Source organism: Vespula vulgaris, chromosome 18, assembly GCF_905475345.1.
Source record: "Vespula vulgaris chromosome 18, iyVesVulg1.1, whole genome shotgun sequence".
In the NCBI taxonomy this organism is placed as follows: domain Eukaryota; kingdom Metazoa; phylum Arthropoda; class Insecta; order Hymenoptera; family Vespidae; genus Vespula; species Vespula vulgaris.
This window is the reverse complement of record NC_066603.1, coordinates 2,386,869-2,405,997: the sequence shown is the minus strand read 5'-3', so window position 1 is coordinate 2,405,997 and position 19,129 is coordinate 2,386,869. Positions and strand designations below refer to the sequence as shown.

The 19,129-nt window shown below is 32.0% G+C and overlaps 1 protein-coding gene across 9 annotated transcripts in view; it reads right to left on the bottom strand.

Moving 5' to 3' along the window:
• Positions 1-19,129, bottom strand: part of LOC127070395 (brain tumor protein) — a 169,789-nt gene that overhangs the window by 19,002 nt on the left and 131,658 nt on the right. For all 9 annotated transcript variants that reach the window (XM_051008294.1, XM_051008299.1, XM_051008300.1 and 6 more), the window contains one exon: positions 1-19,129. This exon is cut by the window's left edge and continues 19,002 nt beyond it. In XM_051008294.1, coding sequence (XP_050864251.1) covers positions 16,630-19,110 — 2,481 coding nt within the window. In that variant the 5' untranslated portion in view covers positions 19,111-19,129 and the 3' untranslated portion in view covers positions 1-16,629.

Genomic DNA, 19,129 nt, shown 5'->3' with positions numbered 1-19,129 from the left:
TCTTTTTTCTTTTCTTCTTTCCTTTAACTTCTCTCACAACGTTCGACGATTATTTTGATTTATCTTTTGTTCTTTCTTTCTTTTTTTTTTTGTTTTTGATCGTTTGATATTCGAGTTTAATTCCTTTTTTTTTTCTTTTTTCTCTTTGTATCTTTTTTGTTGTTTGAAATTAATGTTATTATTATTATTATTATTATTATTATTATTATTATTAATTATTAATTATTAATATTAGCATTATTAGTTATTATTATCGTTATTATCATTATTATTATTATTATTTATTATTATTATAATTATTATTATTATTATAATTATTATAATTATTATTATTATTATTATTATTATTATTCGCAATTGTTAACGCACGCCAGAAAATACATGTTTTATATTTATGTAACTTGTTTGTGTTATCAGACGAAAAAAAAAATAATTTTTAACATTTATCATATTAAAGATCGGAGTTCGATCGTTTAGGCTAATCGAACTAATACTTCTCTCGTCTGGCCCTATCCCTCTTTCCCTGCCCTTACTACTACCCTTATCCCTATTCCTATACCTATCCCCACCTCTCTCATTCTCTTCTTTGAATTAACTTCGGAACTTTGTCGGATTCATTGAGGTTGTTAAAGTGCAATTGTCTTATGAAATTAATGAGGGAAGAAGAGAAAAATTTATTAGAAAGAGAAAGAGAGAGAGAGAGAGAGAAAATGAGAGAGAGAGGGAAAGAGAGAGAGAGAGAGAGAGAGAGAAAATTAAAGTGGTAATAAAAAAGATGGTCTATCTCTATCTATCTCTCTCTCTCTCTCTCTCTCTCTCTCTCTCTCTCTCTCTCTCTCTCTCTCTCTCTCTCTCTCTCTGTCCCTCCCTCTCTCTTCTAAAGAATTTAAAGATTGAAATCTCAATTAAAAAAAATAGCTTGTTAATCACAACAAGAAAATATTCTCAGGATAATGCTCCGACCGAAATTAATTAATATCCATCATAAAACAAACTCGCTTGTTTTTCCATCGGTACACGCGCGAGAAGAAAAAAAACGAAGAAAGAAAAAGAAAAGAAAAGGAACATGACTGACGAATCATCGGAGTAATAATTATCGTTAATCAAAAACAACTTGTACATTAGAATTACATATGACAACAACTTTGTGTGCACCATATTCGATTTTTTAACAAATGCGATTGGAAAATTGCAAAGAAAAAAAAAACAAAAATTCATATATATATATATATATATATATATATATATATATATATATATATATATAAACGATCGGTGAACGCCTCATCATACTCCGAAGAATAATTACTATCTCTTTCTCTCTCTCTCTCTCCCTCCTTCTCTCTCTCTATACTTTCTAAATCCATCTAATCGGTAATAGCCTATAACGAAAAAACGGCGTCCGCTCCGTGTGCGTGTATAAATATTTTACTTTTTTCTTTTTTCATTATCTCTCTTCATTTAAATCATCTCTTCTTCCTGCATTCTAGTTTTAAACAACTCCTTCATATCCACCCTACCTATCCTCCTAACAACAACGACAACGACGACGACGACGACAACGACGACGACGACGACGAAAAAAATACCGCGGCGCTGCGTCGGTACACGGGGGTAAAAGTTATTATAATATAATAATAACCTACAAAGAGTTTTTTTTTTTTCTGATCCCAGGTTTGTTTTATTTCTTCGCACCTCCTCACCGACAACTCACTTTCTATCTTTCTCTCTCTCCCTCTCTCTCTTTCTGTATCTCTTTCTCTCTCTCTCTTTCTTTCTCTCTTTCACACACATTTTCTCTTTCTCTCTCTCTCTCTCTCTCTCTCTCTCTCTCTCTCACTCTCGCTCGCTCTCTCTTTTTTTGTCTTTGATAGTTCAAAATTTAAAAAAATACATATATATTCTCAACCGGACGCGAACGTCGCGTGCGTCGCGACGTCGGTCTAACTATTTTTTTTTTCTTTTTTCTTTTATTTTTATCTCTCACCTTTCTCTTCTCCTTCTCACTCATCTTCTTTTTTTTTTTTTTCATTTAATTCTTTAATGACTTTTTTTTTTGTTTCTTCTCCCACTTGCTTCGACGATCTTTTAAAACCTCATCATCAAACAATGTGCTTCGCCATTTTCTTTTATAATCTTACTCTTTCTCTGTCTTCTTCTCTCTCTTTCTCTCTCTCTCTCTCTCTCTCTCTCTCTCTCTCTCTCTCTTTCACTTGATACGTTAATCTCTTTTCTTGTTGTGTGTGTGTGTGTACATCCTCCTAAGTCTCCCTATTTCTTCCCATCTCCCAATTTGACCTTCAAATCATCATCATCATTAGTATCATTTTGTTCTCAACTTCTCATCTTTTAACTTTCTTAATAAAACCTACGCGTAATGTTCTATATAATAGTTAAATAGTAAATTTTTAAATATGTAGTGTGTATATATATACATATATATATATATATATATATATATATATATATATATTAATCTAATGTATTTATGTATGAATTACGTGTTCTCTTGCGTTTATGTCGATTAGTTATTAGATACGAGTAGGTGTTTATTAATGTAGAGTATAATGAGACGACGTTAATAATAATGTTCTGTTTTTTCGTGGCAATAGCGACGTTTGAATATATATTAATAAAAATTAAAATAATAATATAATAATAATAAGAATAATAATAATAATAATAATAATAATAATAATAGTAATAATAATAATAATAATGATAATGATAAGAATAATGATAATAATAATAATAATAGCAATAATAATAGCAATAATAATAGCAATAATAATAATAATAATAATAATAATAATAATAATAATAATAATAATAATAATAGTAATAATAGTAATAATAATAATAATAATAATAATAATAATAATAATAAATGGCAATAATAGGTAAAATGACGATTTTGCATTTTACGATACCAGAAGTTAATAATAAATTGTCAATAAATTAATAAAGATTATAATATTAATAATAATAATAATAATAATAATAATAATAAATAGTAATAAATAATAATAAATAGTAATAGTAATAATAATAATTAATACTCAATAATCACACTTCGCGATAATCTTAATAATGTGCAAAGAGACAATAATTATATGAAGAGGACGAGATTATTCGAATAGTAAATATTAGTTATTATTATATTTACTGTTATAAGCATTGCTGCAAAACGGTGATAATAATTATCATCCGTAATACCGATAATAATTATTATAATTACCAATAATTAATTAGCGAGAGGATGACATCACGACGATATACACGAAATAGTTAAACTTTATTATTACTCCCTAGCAATAATATATTATCCCTTGCGTTCGTATTTCTCTGTGTGTGTCTCGTGTATGTATATATATATACATATATACATACACACACATATATATGTATATATATATTATGTATATTTGTACATACGTATATATGTATCATATGTTGTATGTATGTCCACTACGTGTTTTAAAAATGTGTTAAACCGTTTAACACGACGTTAAAGAAACGTCCAACTCTTTGGTCTGTGCTTTTACTTGTTTGTTTGTTTCTTTTTTCCTATCTTTCGTTCTTTCTTCTTTTTCTTTTTCTTTTCTTTTAATCCCTCTTACGTTTTCTAAACTGTCGGACAGTAAAACGATTATTTCGCTCCAACATTTAGAAATCATCATTATCGATTTCCCATTCCACTTTTTACTTATTCCTTCTTTCCTTCATAATTGTTTTTTTTTTTTATTTATCCATTTTATTTCCCTTTTCTTCCCTGTTCCCTCTTCCCCTTTATCCCTTCAACCCTATATTTTATTCATCGCTTCTCGTTAAGCGCGATCGCAAAGTAGCAAAGATTTCGAGAGGCCATGACTAGACATTCAATCGTACAATTATTACGACTTACAATAGTAATAACAAGATGGCGGGCGGCACCAGAAAATGGCCGACGAAAAAACACTCGACTTATAATGATATATGTAATATATATATATATACATATACATATATATATATATTACGCACATATATATACACATGTAATATATATACCTGTATAGATTCTTCGCATCATCTTACTCACCCCTTTAAACACACACACTCTTACTTTCAATATTTTAACTCCTTAAATTTCTAATAGGGATGCTCGCCTCTCTCTCTCTCTCTCTCTCTCTCGCGCGCGATTAAAAAATAGTTATATTAATAATATTATTATTATTATTATTATAATAGTAGTAATAATAATCGTCATCATCATCATCATTTGATAATAGCATATACAATAGCAATAATAGCAATAATAATAATAATAATAATAATAATAATAATAATAATAATAATAATAATAATAATAATAATAATAATAATCATAATAATCATAATAATAATAATAATAATAATAATAGATAAAACGATTTACGATTACAATACACAGACACCATGGAATACTGGAGATTTCTTAATTCTATGCTTCATTAAATCGTAATACACCAGTTCTCTTTCATATACAAGATACATATGCACGCATACGCTTATTAAAATCTCTCTCTCTCTCTCTCTCTCTTTCTTTTTATCCGTCTGTCTCACACACACAATCCGAATGCTATTCTTGATATTGCTACTGGACCAAACGTACGTTCTCTTGAAAACGCGACTTTTATTCCGAAAAAAAAAGAATGTATTTCTTCCTTCTCTTCTTCTTCTTCTTCTTCTTCTTCTACTTCTTCTTCATCTTCTTCTTCTTTTCTCCTGTCTTCTCCGTTTTTTTTTTCTTTTTTTATTATAATTCATTTTGTTCATTTCGTAATAGTATAGTAAAATCTTAAGAAAGAACAAGCCTGACGTAAGCCTACAAAATGTACCCTTAACGTTATACAACACACAATATGTATATATGTATGTATGTAGGTATGTATGTATGTATGTATGTATGTATATGTATATATGTTGTATGTATCCATGTATATACGTATTCAACGCGTGTGTGTGAGAGAACTCTTGAGGATCGACGGTGATCGATCGAAAAGAAAAAAAAAAAAGACCAAAAAAAAATCTTGTCGATATCTCGTCAATCTTATCGATATCTAGTTTTATTCTTTCTTTACGAATCTTACAAATCTCTCTTCCTCTCGTTTTTCAACGACCGTCGATCTTCATGTTTCGCACATTTACGTGATGACGATAATAATAATATTAATAATAATAACTATTATTATTATCATTAATAATTAATAATTGATGATGATGATAATAATGATAATAATAATATATAATAAAAATCATTGATACAATTAATAATTATTAATAATAATCCGCTTGTTTTTTTTCTCGTATAATAAATATATCCCTTATGAGCTAGGAAACGATCAGTGCAATCATAATAATTATAATAATAATAATAATTATAATCGTAGGGCTAATTTGCAATGATCGTTGATTCTCATATCTTTTGTATTGTTTAACTTGCTTTTGTTTGCTTTTGTCTCGTTTTTTCTTTTCATTTTGAATCCTCTTACAATGTTACTATATTTTAATTTCGTCCATAAATAGTGCACTTATGTCGAGAATAATAATAATAATAGTAATAATAATAATAATAATAATACAATATTTATTATTATTATTATTATTATTCTCTTTGCCTATCTTCAAATTATTGTATTGTATTGTTTTGTTTTCATTTTATCGCCATACGTTATCGCATGAGAGATCATTATCAACCAATACTAATAATAATAATGACAATTAATAATAATGACAATAATAATAATAATAATAATAATAATAATAATAATAATAATTTAATATAATATTAATATATAATAATAACTAGGCATGCAACAATAGTTTTTTTCCTTTTTCGTTTTTTTCTTTCTTTTTCTTAAATCATTCCCTTGGATCCTTGGATCATCCAAGTTGAAAATATTGTTTCGTTCAAACGTATGTGCCTACTTTACTTACTTACGAATATTTGTTTTTTTTTTTTTTTCTTTGATATTCGTCTGTCTCTCCGTCTCTCTCGCTCGCGATCTTACTTATTTATCCTCTCTTGCTTTCTATCTTTTTTTTTTTTTTTTCTTTCATTTTTGTTCTCACTCTCGTTATAACAATTATTTGGGCCCAGTTGGCTGTAATAATTACTTATTATTTGTTCTTTATCTTTATTTTATTTAATTTTTTTTTTGTTTGTTTGGTCTCTATCACTCCCTCACACTTACAGAGTCAACACACGTCGCTAATACTCTCTCTTTTTCTCTTTCTCCTCTCTCTCTCTCTCTCTCTCTCACTGCCTTCTCCTCCTTATCTTCTCCTTCGCTTATTATCACGACAATATATCCGGTAATAAAAAATAAAATACTTCGACGAAAAACATTTGTGAGATTCGCGCGTATAATTTACTCCCCGCCATTTTCTTCCTCTCTCTCTCTCTCGCTCTCCTTCTCTCTCTCGCTTACGTATGAATATATATATATGTACGTGTATGTATATACGTATGTATGTACGTATGTGTATATGTACGTATGTATGTATGTATGTATGTATGTACGTATGTATTTATGTACGTATGTTTTTTTTTATGTATATCCCGCGCCATTTTGGTTATAACATTATTTTTTAACGAATCTTTGAATTTCTAGTAAAAATTCTATCTCTTTCTCCTTCTCTCCACCTCTCTCCCTCTCTCTCTCTCTCTCTCTCTCTCTCATTCCTACAATCTTCCTAAAAAAAAATTTCTTTTTACCTTCTCTCTTCCGATTCTTTCTGGTATTGTGTTTGTTTGTTCATTTTGTTTGTGGTTTTTTCTTTTTCTTTTTTTCTATAAATAAATCTCCCGTTCATCTTATTCCCCAGTGTGTTCCCTTTTTATTTTTCTTTTTATCCACCCCCAACCCTCTCGACCCGGTTAATCCGACGGCGCTCGACATGGGTATCGCTCGATTATTTGCACGTAATTGCTCGATCGTATAAATATATATATATATATATATATATATATTTATGTTATCTATAATCGGCTTGAGGTTTTTTAAAAAACTGCTTAATTTTCCTCTTTCCATTTTTGTTTTTCTTTCTTCTTTTTTTTTATCTTTCTATCTTTCGTTAACACTATAACACAAGATTGCCAGGCTTATCGACGTAGTCGAGCACCGTAAAGGATTACGATTGTTCCCGTATTTTTTATTTTTTTTTAATGCTCTCCCTTTCTCTTGTTCATACACACTCTATCTTTGTCTCTCTTCCTCTCATTTCTCGCGTTACCTGTAATATACGACGCCATGAGCCATGGGATGCATGAGGATTACTTTTGTGGACGAACCTCTTTATCTTCATTTCATTTTTATTCTTTCGTCGCCATTTCGTTTTGTTTCCTCTTTTTTTTTTTTTATTTATCACTAATTTCTCTCGCGAATGAAAATAGAAAAAAAGATATTTGTTGCTATATCGAATTGCAATTTCGTGAAATTTGAATGATGATTGTATCTAATGGATAGAATTTATTATCATGTATGTTCTAACAAAAATGATATGAAATACTTACATATATATATATATATATATATATATATATATATATATATATATGTATGCATAAATATGTATGCATGTATGTATGTCTACGTATGTATGTATCGAGTGTTTAAAAAATAATTAAAGAAGAAATTAAAAAATCAAACGAATTAACTACCAATCTAAGGACTCAAGCTTACGAAATAATTTCTACTGATAATAAATAAATACATATATATATATACATAATATGTTATCGCTGAAAAAAAATGAAATAAAAAAAAAAAAAATGGAATGCACAGGATGTGTAGAATGTGTTCGGTTATTTTATTTCCTTTTCTCTCGTAGAAATTTTCATCTTGCTTCTCCTATAATAGATGCTTCTGTTTTTATTTTTTTTTCTATTTAGCACTTCTCCTTGGGGGAAAAAAAAAATTAATAAATCGGAAAAAAATGTCATTGAGATCAGGACGAAGGATTCATATGATGCATTCTAAAATACATATATATATATATATGAATGTGTGTGTATGTGTGTGTGTATAGATACGTGTATACATAAGATGAATATCATGATAATAGATAAAAGCATTCCAAAATAAAAACTCGATTGAAATACAAGAAAATAGAAAAAAATAATAATAATGATAATGAAAATAATAATAAAGATCAGGATGATGATAATGATGATAATAATGGTAATGATAATATATTGATGATGGTGATGGTGATGGTGGTGGTTGTAAAAAGGCGAAGAGAATAGCACAGAAATATAATGTGAACTAAAAATATTATTAAAAAGCATTTTACAACAAAAAATAACTAAAAAAACAAACAAAAATACGATTTACAATTTAAATTAAGAACAATCGGGAGGTTGTATCATCTACAAATAATAATAATAATATAATAATAATATAATATAATAATAATAATAATAATAATAATAATAATAATAATAATAATAATAATAATAATAATAATAACGTAACAAACCAGTACAAAAAAAAAAAATAGAGGAGAGACAGTTTTTACGTGCTGAAAATCCTCGGCATTTTTACTAATCCATTATTTTTCGCATTCATCTTTCTCTTTTTTATCCCAGATCCACCCCCACACTTTACTCACTTTTCCTAATCTCAAATAATTGTAATCTTATTCGTATCATTTACTTTCTTTCATTGTCCCATTCTTTTCTTTTTTTTTGCACTACGATTTCGCACGAGGAAGCACGCATCGTGATAGGAGATAATAGAAAAAAAAACAGGAGAAAAAATAGAAGTAAAAAAAAGAGAAAAAAAATGAAAAAAAAAATGAAGAATTATATACGCAAGATAGTACGCACTCACGCACACGTACACGCACACAGACGCACACTGATAATAAAACATGTCCATACACCCGTCATCCCTTTATTATTTCTCTCTTTCTCTCTCTCTCTCTCTCTCTCTCTCTCTCTCTCTCTCTCTCTTTCTCTCTGTAAATTACGTCTTAATAGGAATGGAGTTTCATCTTCTATCAAACTTCTTTTTTATTATTTTTCTATGCTATACGCGTATCTCTCGATTTAATAATTAACTAATAGATCATTAAATAATTAATCGATTAATTCATTAAGTAATTAATTAATTAATTAATTAATTAATTAATTTTTCTTTACGATATTGGTACGCTCGATGGCTAGCTGGCTATATTGAATCGTCTCTTTGTCGATTTATAGGAATATGTTGATAGACAATAATGATAATAATAATAATAAAAAAAATAATAATAATGATAAGTGATAATAATGATAATAATGATAAAAAATAATAATAATGATGATAATAGTGTGATAATAATAATATTAATAATAGCAATAATAATACAGTAATAATGTAATAATAATAATGATGATGATGATGATGATGATAATAATAATAATAATAATAATAATTATTATAAATCAACACACGCTAACGCGATATAAATACTAATGGACAAATACATCTACACGTTACTATATCAGTGGAATATCTAATGTACTCAATCACTGAGAGTGACTGCGTGTGTTTGTGTATGTCCTATGTGTTTCATTTAATTTTTTTAAATTTTTATATGCTTCATTCGTTTGTTCTTTTCTCTTGTTTTTCTTAGCTCTTTCTATTATTGAGATTTTCTTTTCTTTTTTGTTTCTTAATGCTTATTATCGAACGAACGTGACTGATACTGTCTTGCGTTTAGTAATTTAAAAAGAAAAAAAAAAGACAAAGAAAAAAGAAACACAAATAGACTTTTAATTGGTGACTAAAGTTTTGTGACACATGCACATATATATATATATATATATATATATGTATGTATATGTATATATACACATGCCATTTTTTTATATTATAAACAAAGTTATCAATAAGATAAAAAAAGAAATATTAAAGCCGACTAAAAATATTTAATACTTCTATCTTCACGCGTGATCAAAAGAATTTTATTTTTCGATTTCGCGTTTCGTCATATTTAATCATTTAATTAATCATTCTTGTCTTTTTGTTTTGTTTTTTTTTCTTTTTCTTAAATAATCATCAATGCATTACGCTTAAAAAAAAAAAAAATGATCCATCAGGGGAAAAATAATTAAACGAGATTTTCCTATCGAATTTGAACGGTACTTTGACAGTGTTCAATAATGACGATTGAACATTTAGAATTCTCCCTCTCGTTTTAATACATTCATTGATTTTAAATACAAACGATAGAAAAAGTCTGTGCGTTCGTTCGTGTTTTATTTTAGTAATTAAAAAAAAAAAAAAATAAAAAAAAATCATCATCATAAATTCTAACAAAGAAGAAAAGTGAGAAATTCGTATTCGTTTTTTTACGAACGAATTTGAAAGACAAAAATGATCAATGTTATCGATCAAAATCGTTCATACGAGTTCGATCTTCCCACCTTCTCTCTCTATCTCTCTTTCTTTGTACTTAATCCTCATTTACTTTCCCAAAATTTATAAATAGAACTAACAAATTTATTTAATATCAAAATCCATAATAAACATTATCTCCGTCACTTTTTTAACGATCTATAGATCCATAATGATTCATTAGAAAAGAATTATATTTCGATAAAGAACAGGAAAAAAATAGAAATCTCTCCGTTCTAATCTTCTAACAACTACGGTGTTATATATGTGTATACACACACCACATATATACATACACACACACACATATATATATACATATATATATATATATATTTTTTGTAAAAATCTTTTAAGAACGCACGACTTAAACGATTCTTCCTTTAAGTAATCAAGAATAAATTTTGTTTTATTTCTTTCTTTTGTCTTCTCCCACCACCACTCTCTATCTTCTTTTTTCATTCTCTTCATATTTAAATTCCTTAACTATGTCAAACTTAAAAATAAAAAAAAAAAAAAAAATAGAACAAAATTTCTCCAAGCGATCCAAAAATTACGGACTGACGATAATTGACCTTCCGTAACTTTCGGATAAATGTTCTGACCGGTCTCATTTGTTTCTTTTTTCTTCCGAAAAAACGAGAAAAAAAAAGGAAAAAAAAATTAATAGTTATTGAAAACGCGTAATCTCTTGATTGGCATAGTATTTAGCGAGTGTGTCTACGAGAAAAGACGAGCTTGAAAAGGGATGATTCACAGACGAGCCAGCTAGCCATGCTCCTTTTCTATTTTTTCTATTATTTTTGTTAAAGTCCTTCATTCATATTCCAATCGATCTACTATCTTTCTCTTACCTACTTAAAAAAAAAAAAAAAGAAAGAAAAGATCTATATAGAAAAAATAATTATTATTACTATTCAGGAATATATGATTTCATCTAAGGGAATAGGGTAGGAAATAAGGGGTGGGAGTGAAATTAAGACTAATCATTCACACTTACGCGTTTCTTTGAGGAGACAGTATGAGTGGAGAATATATATATACATACATATATATATATATATGTGTATATATATAAAGAAAAGGAGAACGAAAGAACAAAAGTATAGTGCAGAAAAAAAATCAGGAAGAATAGTAAAAAAAAGATCATAGTAAATCGAGTTAATAATATACGCATACACACTCATACATACACGTCTCATCATACACACGCGTATACACATATAATAATAAGTAATAATAATAATATAATAATAATAATAATAATAATAATAATATAATAATAATGATGATAATAAGTAATAATAATAATAATAATAATAATAAAAAAATAATAAAAAAGTAATAGCAAACATGCACGAAATCGGATTTTACGGTGGTCTCTATTATTTTTCTAAGGAACCAATCCGCCATTTGCCGACTCATCCAACAAAATATATTAATACTATACGATCGCACAGAGAAGAACACTAGAGGCAAATATCGTTTTGTGGGATTTTTTTTTCTTTTTTTTTCCGTTTTTCTTTTTTTTCTTTTTTTCTACCGGTCCTATTGAAAAAGAAAACAAAGGACATCGCGAAGTAATGGCTCGTGGAAATAAGTATGGTGGAAATGTTATATGAAATAATAATAATAATAATAATAATAATAATAATAATAATAATATTAATAATAATAATAATAATAATATTAATAATAATAATGATGATGAAGTATGGAGGCATTTCCGTAATAAAAAATTTTGTAAATGAATGAACAAATAGAAACAGACAGACAGATAGATAAACAGATAGATAGATAGATAGATAGATAGATAGATAGATAGAAAAAGAGAGAGAGAAAGAGAAAGAGAGGGAGAGAGAGAGAGACGAAAACAAAGGATAGAAAAATGTTTTACACGCATACTACAAAACTCTCACTAACTATATAACTACAGCTACATTTAAACACCACTACAAGTTTCAGGACGAGGTTGTACATATATATTTTGTGTGCGTGTGTGCGTCTGAATTATATGAATATTAACATGTGTACGCTCGCTAGTATTTAATGTATTTTGTGAATGAATAAATGAATGAATAAGTGAATGAGTGAGTGAGTGAGTGAGTGAGTCAGTGAGTGAGTGAGTGAGCGAATGAATGAATATGTGAAGTCGACTATCATCGTGAATGGAAAAGGAAGAATTATATTTTAATGATCATGATTATTATAATATCTTCTTTTCTATTTTGTTTTACTTTTTCTTTTTTCTTTTCTCGTTTCATCCCATTCCTTAATTTTAATAGTGAAGCAAGACTTATCATATTGATTGAACCATCGCAAAAGTCGTAATAAGTATAATATAAGTATAATATATATATATATATATATATATATATATATATATATACGTATATATATCTATGTATTATTGTACGTATTATATAAAAGCTGAATATAATATATTCCTTCTCTATCAATATCTGTCAATATTCTTTTCGTAAAATTATTATTCCAGATTGTTGGACGTCATTATGGTAATAAGATTATGTCGTTATCATATTTCGTCGGTAATAAAATGAAATAACATAACATAAGCGATAGTTCGAACGTTAAGATAAGCTCCCACTTTTTCTTTTTTCTTTTCTTTTTCTTTTTTTTATTTAAGTGCGTGTGCGTGTGTGTGTTTCATTCATTCTTCTCTCTCTCTCTCTCTCTCTCTCTCTCTCTCTCTCTCTCTCTCTCTCTGTCTCTCTCCACCTCTCTGTCTTTCTATGTATTTTTTTTGTCTCTCTTTTTCTCTTTCTCTCCATCTTCATCTTTCTCCTTCACTCTTTCTTTTTGTCCCTTGGATAAATTACGTTTACATTTTCCTATTTTTATTTATTTCCTCAATTAATCTTTTCTCTCTTCTCCTCTCTTTTCAATGTATGTATCGTCATTATCGCTTTTATTATTTTTTCATCACAATCATCGTTCCCCAGGAGATGCAAGGATTTGTTAAAAATAAAAAATAAAAAAGAAAGGAAGAAAGAAAGAAAAAAAGAATGGGAAAGAAAAGAAAAAGAAAAGGAATAAATGTATGTATGTATGTGTGTGTGTGTGCGTGCGCGCGTGTGTGTGAGAAAGAAAGAGAGAGAGAGAGAGAGAGAGATAAGGGTGGAAGGAGATAGGAAGGAAAGTACTTTTAGAAGCATATTATATTTAAAAAGAAAAAAAAAAAGAAAAAAAAAGAAAACAAACAAACAAACAAAACAAACAATTATGAGAAGGATATTAGGAATAGTAAAGAAAAATTATATATGATACACATGATTGATAATAGTAATAGTAATATTAATAATATTAATAATAATAATAATAATAATAATAATAATAATAATAATAATAATAATAATAATAAAAATAATAATGATAATGAATAATAATAACGATGATTGGGAATGATATCATCATCGTAAATTTGTGGGATGGGTAGATGGGAGTACGAATATTTTTTAAACTCCTTTCGAAGAGGAGAGAGAAAGAGAGAGTCTCACCCTCTCTCTTCTCCATCCTCATTCCTCCATTGAAATTCCACTTTCGCTTATGTTTCTTAGGTTAGTTATTTTTTTGTCTCATTATCTTCTTCTTCTTCTTCTTCTTCTTCTTCTTCTTTATATCGTCGCTTTTTTTTTTTTAACGATCAACAAAAGGATGGATGCAACTGGCAACGTGAGAATTTTTGTTTCTTTTCTTTCTTTTTCGTTGCGATTTTTTTTTCTTTTTTTTTTTTTGCTTTTTTTTGTTTTTTTTTGTTTTTTTTTTTCTTCTTTTTCTTTTTTTAATAGATCTCCCGTCTACGGGAGGAAAAATAAAAAAAGAAAGAAAAAAGAATTTTGTATGTATGTATGTATGTAAGAAAAAATAAAAAAAAAAAAAATATATAGAAAAAAAGGATCAAACTTATGACACGCGACGGCGTAACGACGGCCATTTTGTTAGAGAAGTGAAAATGCATAAGACACGTTGAGATATTATCGAGTCGTGCGATTTAAAAAAAAAAAAATTAATTTTCCTTGCTCGCTCGTTAACGAGGAAGAGAGGAATATAAACGAAAGTTCGTTCTCGTGCGATCGTTTTTTTCAATTTTTCATTCTTCTCTCTCTTCTGTTACTTCTTCTTTCACGTTTCTTTCGAAATTATATTTCAAACAACGGGACGACGGCATGTTTCGCCATCTTTTTTCCTCTTTTCGTTCGTTATTAATCTTGATAATCTTCAATTCTTTTTTTTTGCCTTTTATACTCCTTTCTTTCTCTTCAATTTTTCTGCATATATCTATTTATTCGTTCATTCGCTAATTTATTTTTTTGATTCTCTCAATCGCTTGAAAACTCCGTTACGTTGTCGTCAATCGAACAACAACGAGAGACGAGTAGTTTTAGAGCTAAGAATCGCGAGAAGAAAATAATTTGTCGACTCTCCTTCGTTCGTTCGTTCGTTTCTTTCTTTCTTTCTTTTCTTTTTTTTTTCTTTTTTCGTGCATTTGATTTTGTTTCGAGTTTTTTTTGTTTTTACCGTTTGTTTTTTTCTCTGGTTTCGTTTCGAAAAGCTTTGGAAGAGGATCGTTTACAACCATTACGAGAAAAGAGGAAGGAAACGTAGGTGTTGTGTGTAATCGTGTAATCCGTGTACGAATGTGTATGTGTAACTTTGTACGAAAGCTTCATGTATGTAACCAATCTGTGTACGAATGCTTTATATGTGTACGTAATATTCGTTTCACTTTCTCGTATGAATTAATCGTGAATCGAAAGGAGAGAGAGAGAGAGAGAGAGAGAGAGAGACAGGGAGAGAGAGAGAGAGATAAATAGATAGATAAATAGAAAGAAAGAGAGAGATATATATATATAAGAGGAGACAAGGTAAGAGGGAGAGAGTGACTAGCGGCGGCGAGCTCTACAACTAAACAACAACAACAGTATTTTCAGTTTATAACAACATTAACAAGTAAGTTTCGCGCGTGTGTGTTATGTTAAGCACGACGACGCGCCACGTGTGCCGTTATATGTATACGAGTTAATTAATAGATGTGTGTGTGTGTGTGTGTGTGTATTTCTGTGTACGTGTATATTTTTAAAATCGTGAATATGGTTAATAAATACCTTTGAGAAAGGTTTATACGCCATATGCATTGTAAGTGTAACAATAGTAATACCGGTGTAGTATATAAGTATTCAGTAGTAGTATTAGTAGTAGTAGTAGTAGTAGTAGTAGTAGTAGTAGTAGTAGTAGTAGTAATAGTAGTAAGTAGTAGTAGTAGTAGTAGTAGTGGGCGCGTATGTGTAAGTAATTATGTCCGTGTGATCGTCATCTGTGATTATTAGTAGCGTTTGTGCGCGCGTGTGCCTAATAAAAGGTCTCCGTCCGATAAATAGACGCACGCGAGTGAGAGAGGGTTAAACAAAGAGGAGTAGGAAGAGTAGGAATAGGAGAAGGAGGAGGAGGAGGAGGAGGAGGAGGAGGAGGAGGAGGAGGAGGAGGAGGAAGAGGAGGAGAGAGCACGAAGAAGTTTCTTCCTTCTCGCGATTGGTGCTCGTATGTTGACTCTGAGAAAAAATATCTTATGAGTCTTATACAACAAGGTTGAGAACCGATGCTTGTTGTTGTTTGACAATCGAATAAGCGAGTACGTCATGACGATGACGATGACGAGGATAGTAAAGATGACAATGATTGCGATAACTATGACGACGACGCAGGATGATCGACGAAGAAGAAGATAGGCGGCGCCGGTAATGGCGACGAGTTTAGGTAGAAAAAGATCGACAAGATCAATTCTTTCTCGATGGATTGTTGTTAGCGATAATAATAATAAAAATAATAATAATGATGATGACGATGATGACGATGACGATAACGATGACGATGATGATGATGCGAGTTGAACGACGACGACGACGACGACGACGACGGCGAGAGGGACAATTATTACAGTAATCGTAGTAGTAGTAGTAATAGTAGTAATAATAGTAGTAGTAGTAATAGTAGTAGTAATAGTAGTAGTAGTAGTAGTAGTATTAGTACTAGTAATAATAGTAATGATAATATTAATAAGAATAATAATATTAATAATAATAATAATAATAATAAACGTAGCAATAGTTGCAATAGTAATAATAATAATAATTAATGGAATAAGAAAAAAAATGTTGTCCCGAGACGACGATGATCATCGTCGTCGTCGTGACGGCTCGCTGGTCTACATAACGATAGGCGGTACTTGAACGTAACGATAAATGTAAAGACGATAGTCCTTGCTCGCCAATACAACCGAGCCGTCGTCCATAAGCGCCACGTCGAAACATTGAGCATGCTTGACCTTGCTCTCCAATGCCGATACAAGTTGGCCGTCCTGCGTGAATATCGTCAAGTTGAAATTGTTGTGATTGTCGGCAATCAATATTTCACCGGCCGCATTGATTCCAACCCCAATCGGGTAATTCGTAATACCCTCGCCGCCGATCTGACGTAGATATGCGCCCTCGTAATTGAATACCTTGACGCAATGGGCCCGATTGTCGCTAATGAAGATCTCTTGTTTGTCGTTAACGACAACGCCATTCGGAAATTCGAGATGCTTGGAACAGCCGAACTTTTGGAGTACGTTGCCCGCTTGATCGAATATGATAACGCGCATGACCTTGCACTCGACGACGACGATGCGCCCTTTCGAGTCGACGGTAACGCCGCGCGGATGTTGCAATATGTTAGCACCGAATTTTCTAACGAACTGTCCGTACTGATTGTAAATCTGTATCTGATGGGTGGGCGATCTCTCGGTGACTATGATGTCACCGGAGGTACGTACGACCGCGACCCTATTCGGATACAACAATTGTCCGTCCCGTTTGCCGCACTCACCGAATTGAAACTTGAATCTACCCTCCTTGTCAAATATCTGTATACGATGATTGTTCGTGTCGGCGACTATAATGTCATTTTGTGCGTTAACGGCGACACCAGAGGGCTCGGTGAATTGTCCCTCCATAACACCGAATTCACCGAACTTGCAATGGTAAATCATTTTTTGTCGCTTTATTTGAGACTTCAACGGGAATATAGCAGCGGCCGACATGAGCTTGGAGGTAAGGTCGAGGACGGACTCGCCCGGTGCCGCGTTAGGTGTTACGGATACCGCGGTCGGCATTGGGAAATGATCGTTGCTCGTTACAACGGGATAAGCGTCGCTACCACCGTTGCTCCATTTCTCGTAGGGATTCGCGTTCATGCCGTTCAAATTGAGCTCGCTTATCGTCGTCGAAAAGGGTCCGAGGCTGTTGGCCGAGCTGAAGCGTTTCGTAATGACGCTGTTGCTGCTCCCGCCTCCTCCGCCTCCGCCTCCGCCTCCTCCGCCGCCGCCGCCACCACCTCCGCCACCGGCTCCGTTGTTGCTAGTGGTGTCGAACGGTGACGGTGAGGTCGACGATGCGCAATTAGAACTCGAAGATATCAATCCGTTGCTATACGGTCGATCTAAAAGCAAACCTCCCAACGTTCCAGCGCTGCCAGGTCCGTTACCGTTGTTACTTCCGTTGCTACCGTTACTTGACAATGCGGTTGGACGTGCTATCGGTGGTTGCTTCCCAATCGGTCCAGCGTTACCCGTCTCGCTATTACTACGTACATAACCGAACGTGTTTCTAACGCCAACCTGTATAGCCTGATAATTACTGACGAATTCTAAGTCGGTCGTTTGATTCGATATGTCGGGCGTATAGCTCAGCAATACTTGTAGCTTAGAGTCCAACAACTTCTTAACCATAAGTACGTCCGTGACCGTCGTATATTTGATCAAACGTTCGACGAACTCGCACGTCTGTTGTATCTTATCGGCCATCTCGTTCGCCTTTTGCGTTAATACACCGAGCGATATTTGTTTCGTCGAGAATACGGATTCTAATTCCTTCAATAGTTCTTGCTTACGTTCCTCCAACATCGATCTGTAAAACTGGAAGGTGTCGTTAATCTCGTTCTGCGCCTTGTGATATTGTACTTGTAATCGGGCGGCACCGTGATCGGCCGCTTTGACAGCGGCCCTAACGTCGGCGGCTTTGGCCCGACACTCTTGTACCGCCCTTGCTACTGCCTCCATTTGTTGCGGTCCGACCTCCGAGACGTGGGCGCAGTCGTGTAATGGACCGGGGTGATCGGTGATCGTACATTCCTTACATACCAATACCGTACACGCACGGCAAAAATATTTCAATAGTTCCTGCTTGTGACGCGGACAGAACAACGTCTTTTCTTCGTTGCTGTTACCACCGTTGATAACTAGATTGTTCTTCGGCAATTCCGTCGTGGAATTGCCGCCGTTGTTCACCGTCTCCAGTTTCGAATCCCCGAGATTTAATACTCGGTGACCTTCGAAACAATGCATAAATTGATGGGCCATGACGCAGTTTGGACAAAGGAAATTGGCGCAATCGAAGCAACGGGCTACCGCGTCTGACTCTGTAGACTTGCACCCGGTACAACGTACGCCGGCGGCACCACCAAGACGGCAACGGGGACAGGCCTCCCCTGCTTTCGGTGCGTCCAGGCAGAGGTCGCAACTGTCGACGTCGCAGATCGCCGAGTCGCTAGCAGGTGGGGAACTGCCGCTCACCGTTAGCGGGGACAGCGAGGCCAGGGACCCGAGGGAATTCGCGCGCGATTCCAGCGAGGGTGTCGGCGAGGCCATCTTCAATCAACCGGCATCC